Here is a 16,401-nt window from a genome sequence, read left to right on the forward strand (position 1 = left end):
CAAGCAAACAAAAAACAGGCAAAACATGCAACAAAAAAGTTAAGAAAAATAATAATAATGATGATTACAACAACAACAACAACAACAACAACAACAACAATAATAATAATAATAATAATAATAATAATGTTAACAGCTGAAAATTGTATTTGTGAAGTGCATATCAAAAGAAAATAAATAATGGTCTCTATGCACACTTAAGGAAAATAATGAAGGAAAACAGACATAAAAGAGAGAAGAGGAAACAAGGCAGGATGAAAAGGGACAAAACTTTGAAATAAAGCTTAAAGCCCATCAATTGACAAATTTAAGAAATATGAAAGATTCTTAAAGACATGAAAATAGCATTCAAAGAAAATTTTGTATACACGCACTCACACAAGTGCACAACATTCATTGTGATCTATACTCTTACTTATACATACAAATTTATTCATATCACTGTATCTCTCTAGCGTTGGTCAGCCAAGTTTTTAATCACGGTGTGTGTGTGTCTGTGTAACTCGGTGATTCGTGTTTGTATTAATAGTTATGTGAGTACAGCAGAAGAAGCGAAATACATAGACAGAGAGGGGGTAAGGGGGAGGAACAGACAGGAGATGGGGTGGAGAGGGAACAGGAAAAAGGAAAGAAGGAAAGAAAGAAAAGCAGTATGTAATATGAGCCTGCTTGAGCGGAAGGGGAGAGATTCAAGCGATCCCCGCCCAACTCCACCATCGTAAACCCCACCTCTATGATAATAAAAGTTAAGCGTAGAGGGCGCTGTCATAAATAAATAAATTTCTGAATGAAATCGCCGCTGCTGCAGTCGGCAAGCCCATGTAGAAAGTTTTCATTATTTTCCCCTCAGAATGGCCGCCCAGAGGCCTATAGATTGGGTGGCACTGCTTATTGGGAGATTCGAGGAGCAGGTATGTAGTGATATATCACTCTTATTGTTCATATGATGTCATTATTTTGGGAAGTGGTCGTCATTTTCCAGTTTCTTTAGTTGGTGAACGGGGACATGTCCATACGATTAATGTGTAGAGATCATTACTGTAGTAATGAATGGGACGTCTCGTCATTCGTTCGCGTACAAACGGAGGCCGAATCGAAGCCACACAGTAAACGTCAACGTGTGTGTGCTGGTGCCGTAGCGAGACCGCTGCGAAGAAGCCAGTCTGAGTAAAACAGGTTGGGTGGAATGATTGGTTTCCATTGGCCTATGTGAACGGAATTGCTCAAGAATTACCTGCTGAAAGAGTAGTTCAAGACAAGTGTAATACCTTTGTACTGCTATCTTGATGAGAAGAATGAGATTTTAAATTAACTCAATAATACAGCTAGGACTGGGTGCTGCACCAAGCCAAGAAACAACAGTAGAGCTGTCTACCATACATTACTGGCAGTGTACTGCAAAAGCCCATACATTCAATGCAAGCGGCTTGCTAATGCTACAGACAGTACAAACATGTGCATGACTTGTGTGGGTTGTGTGCATAAATTTTATATTACTATCTCTAGCTCATCAGAATAACTAAAACTTCCTCGTATTTACATGTCGTATTGTAGGGCTTATAATATAAGGCATTTGGCACAAAATTGTTGTGTACTTGTAGTACTCCCATCCATATGCATCACGGTCAATTTATCTTTACGTAGACATGCATGCTATGTCATATGATTTTTGTTTACTTCCAGCATAGAATTAGAACTTTTACTAGTTTTAGTAGCTGTAGCTCATGAAATTTAGACCGAGAGAGTCCCTAGATTAAGTGAGCATGCATGCCAATGATCCTCTCACTGCGGCAGTTGAGTTGATGAGTGACAAAAAGATTGAGAATATAACTTAAGCAGTTCATGTCGAAGCTTGTAGTTAAGTACAGACTTTCACAAATAATCGTCATCTGTATGTACTAGTATGTGGATATCAATTTGCAGTTGATAACCACGTGGGCTTTCAGTGTGACATTGTTTGTTTCCTTGTTTGTTGCATGGCGATATCTGATTTGGCAAAGTAATATAGCCTACTGTACATATGTGGAATAATTTTGCGGTGTTTATTATTTCAGTGAGCTGAGTGGACCTATTTTCCTGGGTTTTTAACAACTTGTAAAAGTATTACCTTGCATAACACAAATGTGTTGTACATCGTATCCAACCTGGGAATTCACTAACTTATCACCTGAAAAGGGATAATTCTTATTTCTCTTTCCATCACTCTGTTTCTTTGTTGTGAATTCAACCACCTGCGAGATGTCCCACTTTGCAAAATATTATACACTATATGTGAAATATAGTATCTAGGATAAATCATAAAGTTTTCTAAAGTAAAGACAATTTTGAAGTATATGAAACATGGGATGCTGACTGTCATAATAGTATGATGTGACACTACAGCTTGCAATTCATTGGTCTGAACGCTAAATTTGCATTTCTTAGATCCATATTCTTTTCTTTCATCTTTTTACATGTAACAACATTCCTGTCAGGGATGCAAAAAGTGTACTGTACAGTATATTTGTTCACAATGTGACATGCCTGAGGATGCAGAAATTCAAGTGTGAAAAAAATTTGTAATTCTATCACATGATTTGAATCCATATTCACTTTGCTTATATCTATTCATCACATACCTGTAATGTGTGTTTGTGTGCCAAATTCAGAAATTTGTGATGGGAGTGGTCTGATTTTCAGGCATCCACTACAGTTGTGTACAAGTATGGTATTTTATTAAAATGTTACCCTATAGAACTGTCTATGCCATATTAAAGGGAACATCGATGATGTTGATCTGTATACATTTTTCTCTCCGTGAAATATTCTAAGAGTTCATAATGGTAGTACTCACTCTGTGTACAAATTGATACATCTTGAGAATTTATTTTCTTTCACAAAAATCATAGAGCTTGAAACAAAGCTCTACAACAATGGTAATTAAACTTGTCTAAGGTGCTGTGTAATTGTCAGATGGGCCCCATTGCATGAGAATATGATACTGGTAACTTTACAATTAATGGTAAATCTGCAATCAGTGGTAGCCATCAATTGGACAGATTACCTTTTAAAACAGTTCAAAGTTCATATACATATTGCCATATCAAAAACACCACAATTTCTACAGTTTATGAACCATATGCCCCAGGTATGACACCAACACAAAAATCATAGAGCTTGAAACAAAGCTCTACAACAATTGTAATCTGTCTCATACTATGGTGCTGTGTAACTGTCAGATGTGGAGTGAGGATAATTGCCTATATGTTTCTGTATTATTCTGGTGCTTGTCTTGACTTTCAAGAGACTAAAAAACGAAACAAAATATGAATGTTCAAGACTGAAAAAAGCAAATTCCCGTTACAAAGATTTATCAGAAGATATAATGCACTTTATTGCATCCATATGAAATGACATCCACAATTTTTGTTTTCTTTTTTAAAGCATTTTCCTGTATTCATAATATTTTCTCCATCTACTTAAAGTATACAGTGCAGGTGACTGCAATTCAATAATGGACAATGCATTTTAAAATCCATGGGTGTTGTAGAAATTTAATGTCTACTATCACACTAAATCCATTTTATATCTGCTGGTCTGACCTGTTTGTCAGACCAGTAGGTAGCCAGTTTTTCCATTATTTTTAATGGTCCATTCCTGAAAAAGTTACTGGCCCAACAGTGATTTTTACTGGTCCTGGACAGTTTGACCAGTGCAAGTGTGCTACATTGCTATACATTGTACAAGTTGTAGCTCTGTACTGTATATCAAACTGAAATTTGTGCTACATGATTTTTGTTGTCACCATGAACTTTCTTTCTGGAATGTGCAGAAATTATTACTGTGATTTACTACAACCCTCTATGAGATGTTTGTTTGAGTTTGCAGTGAAGTTAAGAATGCTGAGAGGTTTTGTAAAGCTCTTACCCATTTAAAAGTCCACAATTTGGTTGAAACCACAAAGTAAAATGGATTTTGAAAATCTGCAGGAGTACATAAATACTAGTTTGAATAATGAGGCATCACAAAAAAATAAATAAATGAAATGAATTAGAAGACCTGCAAGCTCAACCTTCCAATCCTTTACACACTGTCATGTAAATGTCTTCAGTATGGCTTTCCAAGTTGGTTTTGATACATTGTATCTTCTGTTTTGTTGTGCCACAAAAAGATTTTTTTCCCCCCAAGTTAATCAGTTCAGTGTGAATTACATACTATGTATTAAACAGGGATGCATGGACTCTCATACTTGTAGAAAGGAAGAAATTAAATCACAGAATGCACGGCGGTGCTCTGTGAAGGCAGAATGAGTACAACTCCGTGTAGGTCATGTCATTGATGAACTCAGTGTCAAAGCCAGTTCGAAGTTCCACATGAGCAGAAAAAAAGGTCATTTGCAATAGGCATGTTGGTTTTTAAAGTCACTGAAATATAGGGCATGGTTAGTCATGCATTCCTTACACATGATGCTTGCTAGTACATCCACCTGACAGCAACAAAGTGCTCATTTACTCTATTTGGCGATGTTTCCCATCGACATCCGAGATATTTGATAGATAAACTTTGTTTGCATTCAATTGATGTAAAACAAAATGCTTTCCCAAGTGTTTATTTAAAGACCATTGTGGTCACTTGGTCTGTGTAAAGTTTATTCCTCATTCAAGATATGAATTGCACAGTCTATTGGCGGGCCAACTTATGCATTACATTTTTGTATGTCACTCTGAAAAGAAGTGCCTGATCGACTTTGAAAAAAGAAAGGTCATATTTGTACAAATGTGTGCATGGGCTAATTACGAACTGGCTTATTGTCATCATACAATTACAATGAATTTATTACATTTTTGCAATATCAACAGTTAGAAAAAATGCTGTTACTAATGGGCAAGTTCTTGTAAATGTTCATGATAGTATTAATATCCCCCAACCTACTGTATACTCTGTATATTTTGAGAGGTTTTCATTTTTGTGAATAAATAAAATTGCAAGTCCAATACTATTCCCAAATTTTAAAAAATGCAAATTTATTAACTCTGACCTTCACATGAATATGACTTGCATGCATACATTGCTGCGCACCACAAATGCAAATTTAACTCTCACGAAATTGTCATGAAGTCATGGTTCACAAAAAATTAGACTTCCAAAATATATGGCATATATACAATACATTGTACAATTGTAAAGCATGAACCACTTTCACTCAAACTACAATGTATACAAGTTTGTACTGTGTGCGTGAGTGGCATGGGTATGCCATAATATTTGGTGAGGGTATGCATCCAGTGAATGCATAATATTGCTGTGTGGGCATGGTTTTCTATTCGTAAAAAAAAAAGTTAAGCCTAGGCCATGTTAAAATTAGAAACATTCATTTCATTCGATAAGAGAAAGTTAATATCATCTCTTCCTATTTTCCTCCTCTCTCTCCCTCTCTTTCTCTCTCTCTCTCTTCCGCTTCTTTTTCCTTACTGTTTCTCCCGAAATTCTTTGTGCCCTTGATATATTGTTCAATCTTTTCATATTATTGCACTCTTTTTATAGTTTGTCTATTGAGTAACGATCCAACATATTACAGTACCTCAACCTTTTACAATTTCTTTGAGATGAGAATATATTCCTCCTACCGATACTGAAGAACTGCAGTGATTTGTAAAATCACAGTTCGCCCTCTGAGACTACAACTACTTTGTAGGATGAAAACAGCAGCAACAACAACAGCAGGTTTTTTTTTTCTTCTAAATTTCAAAGTAACTTCAGGTACTGTAATTTTAGATTTTCTTTTTTTTTTTTCTGTGTCACTCCTGATCTGGCAAGTGAATCCAGATAGTGATTGCCCTGTATTGAAAGGTTACTGGCCCCATCCTTTCCATTATCCTCTACCAAGAATTGTGATCCATTTTATGTGTTTGGGTTTTTTTTTTTTTGCTGTTGTTGTTGGGGGGATCTCTTGTTTAAAATGAATTTGTAAGATTAGCACATGTTTAACTTTGAATAGACTGAATCTGCAATGTATTCACATTTTATGCATGCTTTCTTCACAGAAGTTGCCCTTAACAACCATAAAGCCTGCAGAGGCTTGCCCTACCTAGCAGCAACATAGATCCCATTTACAGTGTGAGGCTCGGCCGCGGCCAAGCCTGCCTTCATTTCAGTGTAAACGCGCAAAAGGCCAAATGCGGGGCCAAAATTGGCCGCGCATTTGGCCATGCTCTGGAGGTGGTCTCGGCCGCGGCCGAGCCCGGCCTTTTCTCAGTGTAAATGCAAACTGGGCCAAATGCACGGCCAATTTCAGTCTGGTTTCCAAACCCTCTGCCCGTACTATTTCGCTATTCAGGATATTAACCCCCTCAACGTTGAAAACTAGTATAGTTTAAGGTGGTTTTGTCCTGCAAAGGATTTTTCCTTCGGCAAAGGCCTTTGCCCGAACGGCGACTTCGTCGCCACGGAATTCAGTTGGCAAAGGGTCTGAAAACCAGACTATACCAAATTGCGTTTGTTTACAAGCAGAGCGCCACTTCGACAAAATATTGAAAGGTTTGAATCAAAAGCGCGGCTCAGCCCGGCAGTGTAAACGGACAAAATTGTGGGGCTCGGCCCCGCAATTGAGGCTGGGCTCAGCCGCGGCTCGGCCGCGGCTCAGCCCAGCCCTGCACTGTAAACGGGGTCAAAGTGAATTCCTGTCTATGGTACTTAATGGGTGAATTGAATGCTGCATTACTATGTTGCAGGAAAAGAAAAATACTGTATCAATTGATTTTCGAAACTCAAGTTTTGCAATTTGAGAGGAAATATCAATAAAGTTGAATGTACCAGTAAACTGGCTTGTTGTGCAGGTAGATTTGCAGCACATATTGCAGAGATATGTAATTTGTATTTAACAGAAAGCACTTAAACTGGCAGTAAGGATTGTAACCTGAGCACTGTTTCATGAAAGTTGACAGTCTCTGACAATTTCAATGAAATCCTTGGTTTCGATTGGCTGAGAAGCTCTGGTCACTGACTGTTACTATGGTGATTGTCAGGGCATAGAGCTTTTTATGAAACGAAGCCCTGGTATTTCATAAAGCCTGGCAAACATATTAATATTGGTGTTAAAAAAATGAAAATTGGTCCCACTCCATCCTCCCCTCCTCTCTCATTCACTTTTATCTTTTAATACTGCTTCCAAAAGACGTATGCTTTTAGTGTCTTCTTGCTTTCATTCTTTCAGTGTATCTCCTTGTCTCTTTCTTTCTTCATCGCTATCTCTCTTAGGCTGCGTTTATTGTCTTTCCCCTGTTTGAAATGGCTTTCAAAAGCCGTTTCCAAAGCCCTTTAGAAACGGCTTCCAAAATAGTTGCGTTTATCAATTCATCGCAAACACGAAAACTGGCCTTGTCACTTAGCAGCTGCATTGCGCAATTTGACTTTAGAGAAGGGGTCATATATATACTGTAACCGCAGTACAAAGCCGTTTCAAAAGAGCTTTGAGTTTATCTTGCTTCAGAGGGCTTCTAGAAACAGGTTTCTGGAAACCTGTTCCGGAAACCTTTTTCTGAAAGCACAAATTTCCGGCTTTCGAAAAGGCTTTCTGGACCCCATAATCAAAACAGCTTTGCGTTTATCAACTCGTAAAAATTCCTTGAAAGCCGTTTGGAAAACCTGTTTCTGCCGAGAAAAAGAGTTGATAAACGCACCCTAATACTTTCCTTGTCCGTGTACTGTATGCACTCTACATTTCTGAGTAAGAAATGCTGTGACACAACAAGAAATTATGCATATCTTAACTTTTAAAAGAACGGAGTTTCGCGATTTCCTTCATTGTAGATTATAAACACGGCATTCCTGCTTCAGCAGGCAATACGTATGTTGTTATTGTACAATACGTACGTTGTTGTTGGTTTGATTTGTTTTATGACATAAAACCAGACTGAAAGGTATGGCATACTAGTAATAGTTGGACATCTTATTTGTCATTGCCTTTTCACGCTATTGTCTTTACGTACTTACAGTAGTATATCACATCATGATTATGGACCTTGTTGTATTGAGACTTCTTCCATCTCCCACACTTGCATCTGTGATACGATTGTAGGTATTGGGCAAGTCCAAGATAACGCGCGCCTTACGTATGGGACATTCAGAGACTTTTATGACCTGGAAAATAGTGTTAATGGCCTTTGATCAAATTGAACTTTTTCATGGTGATTGATATCTAGGAGAAGTATAATCATGTAAAAAATTGAGAAATATGACCTTCACAATTATATTCTAGAAGAGAAAATATGTGCCGTTACGTATGGGACCAGAAAAATTTTGGTTTTTTGAACATTTTTTTCAACCTCAAAACTCTCTAAAAGTATTTTATTCTACAACTTGTAACTCACTGTGATGAAAGCCACAACACTCAAGATCATGAGAGGTAAGTTTCATGTCATGAGGCAAAAAGCTCTAATTACAGGTTCTAATTAAAGACAGACATGACGTGTTACGTATGGGACAATTGTACGTATGGGACACTTTGTCCCCCATTCGTTTAGTGTGGGGAGAACCATGTTTATGGGTATTTTGCATAATCATTGAAGTAAAATCAGTTGAAACTACTCAAATACTGATCCAGATTGTCAAGGAAACAATATTTCCCAAATATTTACCATCATAATCATATTCAATCATATTTTCATATTTTTATGACCAACCTGAGTAGGCATGCCCTTTGTCCCCCATTCGTTTAGTGTGTGGAGAACCATGTTTATGGGTATTTTGCAAAATGATTTTGCAAAATACCAATAAACAAATTTTTGCATAATTATTGAGGTAGAATCAGTTGAAATTACTCAAATACTGATCCAGATTGTCAAGGGAACAATATTCCCCAAATATTTACAATCATAATCTTTAATCATATTCTATATTTTTATGACCAACCTGAGTATGTATGCCCTTTATTTTTATCAGGATAGTTACTACTAAAAATTGAATAGTTAAGTGTTTACTTCCTTTGATGAAGGACAGTTTGCCATTCAGTTTCAATAAAAAACAACTTGACACAAGAAATATTAATTTTATAATAAAGATGCAATACCTGCTGTGTGGAACCCCAGTAATCGTGTAGATGATGTCTGTCTAGCAATCAGGTCATTGATTCGAGTCATATCTCAGTATGAGTATGTATACCCATGATTTTTGTCGTGGCTACTACTGAAAACTGATTAAGGACAATTTGTTTATCACTTGCAATTAAAAAAAATGATACAAAAAACACTAATTTGAAGTAACATCTTCATTATCATCACATACGTGTGTTATACAATGGAGCTACAACGTACGTAGCTAGAGCTCTACATTGAGTGGTGAACATTACCCAATATACTAGCAATTTTTCAATCTGGTTGTGTATAACATTTGGTTTCAGTACCCTTTAAATCAGAGGTCTCTACTTAAAGGGACTGTATAGTTCTGGTTCAGATGGGAATTCTGATTTCAACTTTTACAAGATAATTGACACTTATTTTATGAAATATTTAAATAGCATACAATTCTAAGAGGAATTCAAAGTTAACATGACAAAAATCTGTTTTGAAATGGCTGAGATATCCAGAAACGTGGTGTCCTAACAAAAGGTGGGTCACATTTGTTATGATAGGACCACTTCATTTGACTTGGTATTTGTTTGTTTTGTGATATCTCAGCCATTTCAAATTGGATCTCCATCAAATAAACTTTAAATTCCTCTACTCTGAGATTTGTATGCTCTTTGATAATTCATATACAATTGTAATTGGTTTCCAATCATCTTGTAAAATGTTGAAAACTGAATCCCTATTTCTACAAAAACTATACCATCCCTTTAATGCTGATTTTCATTGTGTATTTTGCCATCTCCCCCTCCCCCATTGTTCAGTCAAGTACACGTATTGTTTCAAGTGTCTATAACTCAAAAGTAGCTGCAAAGTTGGGATGCTTTCTTCAGGATGATTGACCATTTGTGTACTGAGAGACCCTCCCAGCTAGCTACATGCATTCACGTGCAATATGTATGAGGATGTCCCATACGTAACGCATTTGTCCCATACGTAACATTATTTAATTCCCTAATAAAAAATATTTCTTTTACTATTTTTCCTTCTTTCTATGGTATTTAACTTTTCTAAACAATAAATTAGAACTTTCCAAAAAGGCATTCAAATAACCTTGGAAATTTCAGAGAAAACCTAAAAAAATGACCTCAATTTGTTACGTATGGGACATCTCATGATAGGACACGAGCTAATTTGCATAATCATTTGCATAATCCCTAAATTTTCATACCAAGTTAAACTACTTGATGAACTTCTTATGTCCACATATTAATCAAATATCATTTGCCTTCCTTTGAATAAATATGAATTTTTATAAATGTCCCATGCGTAACGCTGTATTTCACATTTATGCAAATGAAGCCCTTGAAATTTGCATAAATTTACATAATATCATTTTTTCCTCCACAAAAATCAAAACTTCAACTCTTAAGCTTCAAAATGATACTAAACATGTCAATATTGAGCAAAGATGAAATTTTGCCTTCTGAGGGGACCTTATCTTGGACTTGCCCTATTATTTTTGTTCTTTTTTTTTTGGGGGGGGGGGAGAGCTGTGAATTTCTCACTTCTTCTCTCAGCCATTTTTTCTCCTCTTGTAAGTTTCTCCTCCAGCTCTCCCCCCCCCCCCCCCCCCCCATCCACCATCCCTCCATGTTCCATTAAAGTCTGTCAATTGGCAGTCGTTAGCATTTGTGTAAACACCGGGCCAAATGTCGCATGTTGTTGTTCTCGACCTGCTTCCGCTCTCGCCGTCCCCGCGTTCCCCCGACACCGGTGGTGTTGCCCACAAGGAGAGTCAGCTGCGTGGCGGAGGCGAGCAGCTATCTGTTTATTTGCATACCTGCACAGGCAGTTTCCCTGTACATCCGTCTTTGGGGTGTTATAAGCCTGGGAACCTTTGTACATCCACTGGACTGCAAAATAAGTTTATTATGCCTCTTCTTCTTTCTTCTGTCACCGGGTGAAATTTAAAGGGGAATTCCGGTCCTGTTAAAACTTAGTCTGATAAGAAAGAAGAAAATTGTACTGGAACAGTGGTGAAAAATTTGATAATAATTCAATAAAAATTGAGGAATTAATGAAATTATGAAGTTTTGCCAATTTTTATAAAACACTTCTCAAACAGTCAATATGAATAGGGCCTACATGGTGTGAAAAGGAGTGAGTTGATGATGTCATCCCTTTACAACTTGCCAATGCCATAGTTTGTACACACTGTCAGATTCTCAAAATTTCCTCTTTTTTTGTTCAAATGCATTTCTGCCCCAGTTTCAAATCTGATATCTGAGTGATCATCATTTTGATGTTGTTTAGCCGAGAGTAGTATGATGTACATGTGTTGTACGAGTGTATGAACATCAGCTCTATAGCTGAAAAATTGGATTTTTTTTTGTTTTTGTGTGTACATGATCAATGAAAAATTGTTACGTGACGTCATCAGCTCATTTTAAATACAGTATATATGCATGTTTGTATGAACTGTTTAATAGAGAACTGTTTTGCAAAAATTAGGGAAACTTGTTAATTTCATAACTTCCCTTTAATTTTGTCCAATTTTGATCAAATTTTTACTGTTGTACTTATAATATTTCACTCTTTCTCGTCAGACTAAATTTTAACTTGGCTGGAATTCCCCTTTAACCCGTTGAGGACGCGTCCTGGAGTATACTCGGGCAGGTGTCTATGGGAAATGCGTGTTGTAGCGAAATCGGTCCGTCCTCAATGGGTTAAGAACCTGCTCTGCCCTTGTTCTTGGTTATGTACCATGTATCTACAATTTCAAACTGTGAAGAAGATGATTTCATGTACAAGTACAGGTACACCACATTCCTGTGTTCTTTATGTGCGATATGTATTTACTATGGTAAAGTGCAGATGAAAAGTATGCATATCTTACACAATAGTATATTAGCTACTGTTGTACATGTGTGTATTTGAAAGGCATCACATTTTTCATTATACATAAAATACGTAGGCCTACATTTAGTCACTTTCTTGTACAAGTGAAGCAGTTCCAGTGCTACTATAAATATGTGACCCGCTACAACAAAATGATCCTAAAGTCGGGCGAGGTCGATTATTTGGAAATTGCATGATATAATCCCCTAATCTTTCTGCTTTAAATTGATATATATAACACATTTTATAAAAATAATCGGCTGCGGAGATATCGATGTTTAAAAGAGAGCATGTCGAGACGTCTGGAAAATCACTGTTTCGAAAAAAGCGCCCTAAAAGTCTTCCTTTCGACGCAATCGCGATCAAGGGACACGCAAGTCAGTTTTCACCTCTGGACAATAGAAGGTAAGCCCTAGCAACCCCCGAAGAGTTCATTCAAGCACATCAGCGTCGGCGGTCTCCTCACCAACCAATCAGTGACCAGGATGTGAGAAGCGGCTGAACATAGCGCACCCCGCCCGCATGCACCAGTCGACTGGGCAGTGTGCGAGCTTCACGCTTCGGTTTAATAGCAGCAAGCAGCAAACTGACCAATGAGATCATTCTGGTCGCTGTTTAGGGGTGGAACCTATCTGTGGTGCTCAATCCAAATTTTCGAACCAGTTTCTGCTTCGTTGAAACGCCAAAAAACATGGCTCAGAAAAACGCTATTTTTTGGTCTTTCCTTTGATCATTTTGCTTCAAAATTTCGACAGATGATAGAAAACATGTTAGACTCCAATAATATATCAAAATCAGAAAATCGTAAGTTTTGACCAATTTTAATGCTCTGACTTCAAACTCGATTTTCACGGCTTCGACCGTGCGCGACTTTAGGACCTTTTTGTTGTAGCGGGTCACATATTGTATGAAATGTATGCATGTATTCTGAAGATTTATCAAGAAATAATCTGATTTTTTTTTTTTCATCAAGGGGTAATACAAGGTTGGTACAACTGTAGGACATCCCCATTTTGCAGGAAATAAGAAGCTTCTAACTGTACATTGTACATATGTTCCGAACTGTGTGATTGATATGTTTAAGGTGTACGTGTATACATTACTGTAAAGCATGAGAAATTATTCATGTACTGTATTTGCAAATTTTACTCTCACTTTATCTTGTTGATCTAATCTTCAGGGTTGGCAAGTACTGTATGGGCTATTCACTTCTCACGTGTTTCATAAATTACTGTTGATATAGATATTGTGTCAGGACAGGAAAAGACGGTGTGTTGACCACAATTAGATTTAACTAACATTTCTACTCAAAAGTTTGACTCCTTTATAATATTATTCTTTCTTTCTTTGTTTCTTCTCTGAAATTGGAGCACAATAATAAAGCCAGTTTATCACTAGCTCCTGTGCGCATGTACACTTTGTATAAATGACCATTTTTTTTTTTCATTTGGTTTGATACATGCACTTCACATGTTTTCAAAGCAACATAATGCATAAATTACACAAAGCTTGCCAATATAACACTTCCTTGGTGAAATTCATGTTCACAAACAAAGAATGAACTTGCTTAGATGAGGTGACCAGAATGGCCTGTGCTGTCTATTAACAAAATCAATTTCATTATTTTGCATAAAAATTCAAGAATGTATACATTGACAAACTTTCTCTATTAATATTGCCAAATACTTGGCTTGCTGTCAGACGGATGTGCTGACAAGCAGAAGGATTACATGAAAAGTCATTGTATACTTGCAGTCGGCTGTATATCAGTGAATTTACAACCAACATACCTGTTTGCAGTACAAATAACCCTTTTCCGCTCATGTGCTTTAAATAGTGAAACTATGAACTGCCCTATTTCTTTTGAGAGTGTGTGATAGGTTAGGAGGGAGGGAACTCATCCAGTTTTGGCATTGGAAAACAAATCAATATCAAGTAAATGAGATTGGATTCATGACATACATTTGTAGATCAGATGGCTTTAAGTGTCATCCATGTATTGAATAGGAATGATAAGAGATGCTATAAAAACAACCAGCCCAAGACAGGGTATATTACCACATTTGGTCAATTATTACACCTCCTCCTCTATTGTGCCACAATTATGCTGTACAGTGCTCAGAAGTGTGTCACTTTGCTGTTTGCACAATGGTTCTAAATAAAGCAAGGTCCTTCCGAATGTGGATGGAAAGAAAAAAAAAAACAACAACAACAACAAAAAAGAGGCACGAGGGATGCTATATCTACACAGCCTTCGGCAAGCCAGTAGCACAGAAATAGTTTTCCCAGTCACGGTGCTCTCTCTCTCTCTCGCCACCCAGCCAGCCAGCCGGAACATCGCCGTTTCTGAACTTGAGCGGCGGCGGACAGATGCGAGAGATTCACGACAGTGAACATGGCTAAGCATTCACTTCCTCCAACCTTGGGACAGTGAATGGCAGGACAGCCTGCCCGCAATAATGCCGCAACTGTTCTCCCGCCCGCTGCCCCACGAATAGCCACATCAATGAAATGCCTTGTCCCAGCAGCTGAATGCAAAGAATTCCCCCCCCCCCCCACAACAACCGTCACCTTTCTGTTCCAAGCGGAAGAAGAGGGGAAAAAAAGCTGTGGGTCATTGAACTTGAAGTACTAGTCAGTTGTGCTTGTGTGTAATCAGTACAGCGAAAACTGTATTATATTTGACTACGAGTTTTCTAGCCTTTGAGAGGCCATTGGTTAGAGCAAGCTGATCTCATTTTGCCCATCATTTGTATCTATTACTTTGCTCTTTCAAATTGTATGTTGAATGTCGTCCCATTTTTACCTGCTAATGGCACAAATAAATATTGAATTATATTTCATACTGCATACAAAATCATTTGACTTCCGGTTTTGCTTTTAGTGTCTTGCAAAAGGAAGAAAGCTGTAACATCTCATGAAGTATCGCAAAACTAGACCTGACTGGATTGTGCTGGGCAGTTGTGATAATAATAATTGTTTGTTTGTTTTTCCATCCCATTTGTTCTTTGAATTTGCTCTATTATCAGAGTCATTGTTATTTAAAAAAAGAATTGAAATATGGTGACACTGAGTGATGGTGCATTGCATGTCAAACCTCCATGTGGAATTGGAGCAGTGTCACATACAAAGTGTACATCACTCAGTAACTACAACTGTACACTGTATGTAATGTACCCGGTACTCAACTGTATGAATGTTCCCATGTGAATATGATGTCATTGTACAGTAGTGTAAGTATTGCCAATGAATACGACAAAACTACATTGTACATTGTGTATAATTATCACTGTGATAATGATTACTGTGAAAGTGATAGCAGAAGTGTTCAAACATTGTTGTTGAATCTGGTGTTGGATACAGCGCAACGAACACATAGTTTACATTGTATGTTTAACTTATGTTGCACATAAGCATTTTGAGTGTGGTCCTGTTTGAATACTTGAGTCTCAAAATTGATAACAAATACTTTGTACAGTGACACGTGTACATTGATATAAGCCATTATGATATTTACCTGATAAAGTCAGACATGAAAAGCCTAGAAAACTGCACAGCATGGTGATCTGGCTGCAATAACAAAAAAATGTAAGCAAACTGTCATCGTAAATTGGAAATCATGCAGTTACTAAATTGAATGCTTTCCAAATTTCAGAATCTGCAATTTGTGTGCTGTAAAATATTCACTTTTGTCAAAATGTTTCACCTTTTCATGATGCTACGGTGTACAGATATATGTTACCATGACGCTTTGAATGAATGGGTTGTGTTTAGATGCTTAAAAATCTCTTCCAATCTTGACTACATAAAAAGAATTCAAAGCTTTTTTTCTCAAAACTGTACAATGTATATCCATGTTTGAGGTTTTTGGAATGAAGTAGAGGACAAATCATACATCATCAGAAAGCTTTTAGAGTCCAGGATATCTACCAAGGGTAACTTACAGGTCTATACCAAAATCAGGAAATCATTGTTGAGCAACTTTATCAGGCATTCTTGTTGATGAGTCATGGAGTGAAGTGATCAGACTGCTTCAAATTTCCCCTCTGCAACCTTCATTTACAATGTATGAGTTTTAACTTTAATGATTTTTAACTTCTCTGTCATCATCACCAGCTACCAGTGAGACTGGTGGGGCAGATCAGCCACACCCGGGCGGATCTGGAGCGCAACAAGGAGTGCTTGATTCGGGTCAGCAAGAATCTCTTCTCTCAGGTCATCAGTGGTCTTGCCAACATTCTCAAAAACCTCGCTTCCACTGTAAGTAGCCGTATGGATGTACATTTGTCGCCTGCCCCCGGCAGGAGAGGGGCCCTTGGATGAAATTTCGACCCCAGTGTTGAATTTTGGTTCATGATGTTATTCGACTTGGAAAGCTCTTTCATATGTTGTAACCATCAATTTTTTTCTGTTACTTTTTGAGTGCATTAAGCCTAAGGGCCCTTTTGCTGGGCAGGCG

The 16,401-nt window shown here is 37.4% G+C and overlaps 1 protein-coding gene across 1 annotated transcript in view; it reads left to right on the forward strand.

Moving 5' to 3' along the window:
- Nucleotides 1–797: 797 nt before the first annotated feature.
- Nucleotides 798–16,401, forward strand: part of LOC139729853 (neurofibromin-like) — an 89,545-nt gene continuing 73,941 nt past the window's right edge. The window contains exons 1-2 of the mRNA XM_071640777.1: nucleotides 798–911; nucleotides 16,059–16,202. Coding sequence (XP_071496878.1) covers nucleotides 852–911; nucleotides 16,059–16,202 — 204 coding nt within the window. The 5' untranslated portion in view covers nucleotides 798–851. The remainder of the gene's footprint in view (nucleotides 912–16,058; nucleotides 16,203–16,401) is intronic.

This window comes from Diadema antillarum, unplaced genomic scaffold (assembly GCF_040938485.1).
Source record: "Diadema antillarum isolate AM-2024a unplaced genomic scaffold, OU_Dant_1.0 seq00000266_RagTag, whole genome shotgun sequence".
Lineage (NCBI taxonomy): Eukaryota > Metazoa > Echinodermata > Echinoidea > Diadematoida > Diadematidae > Diadema > Diadema antillarum.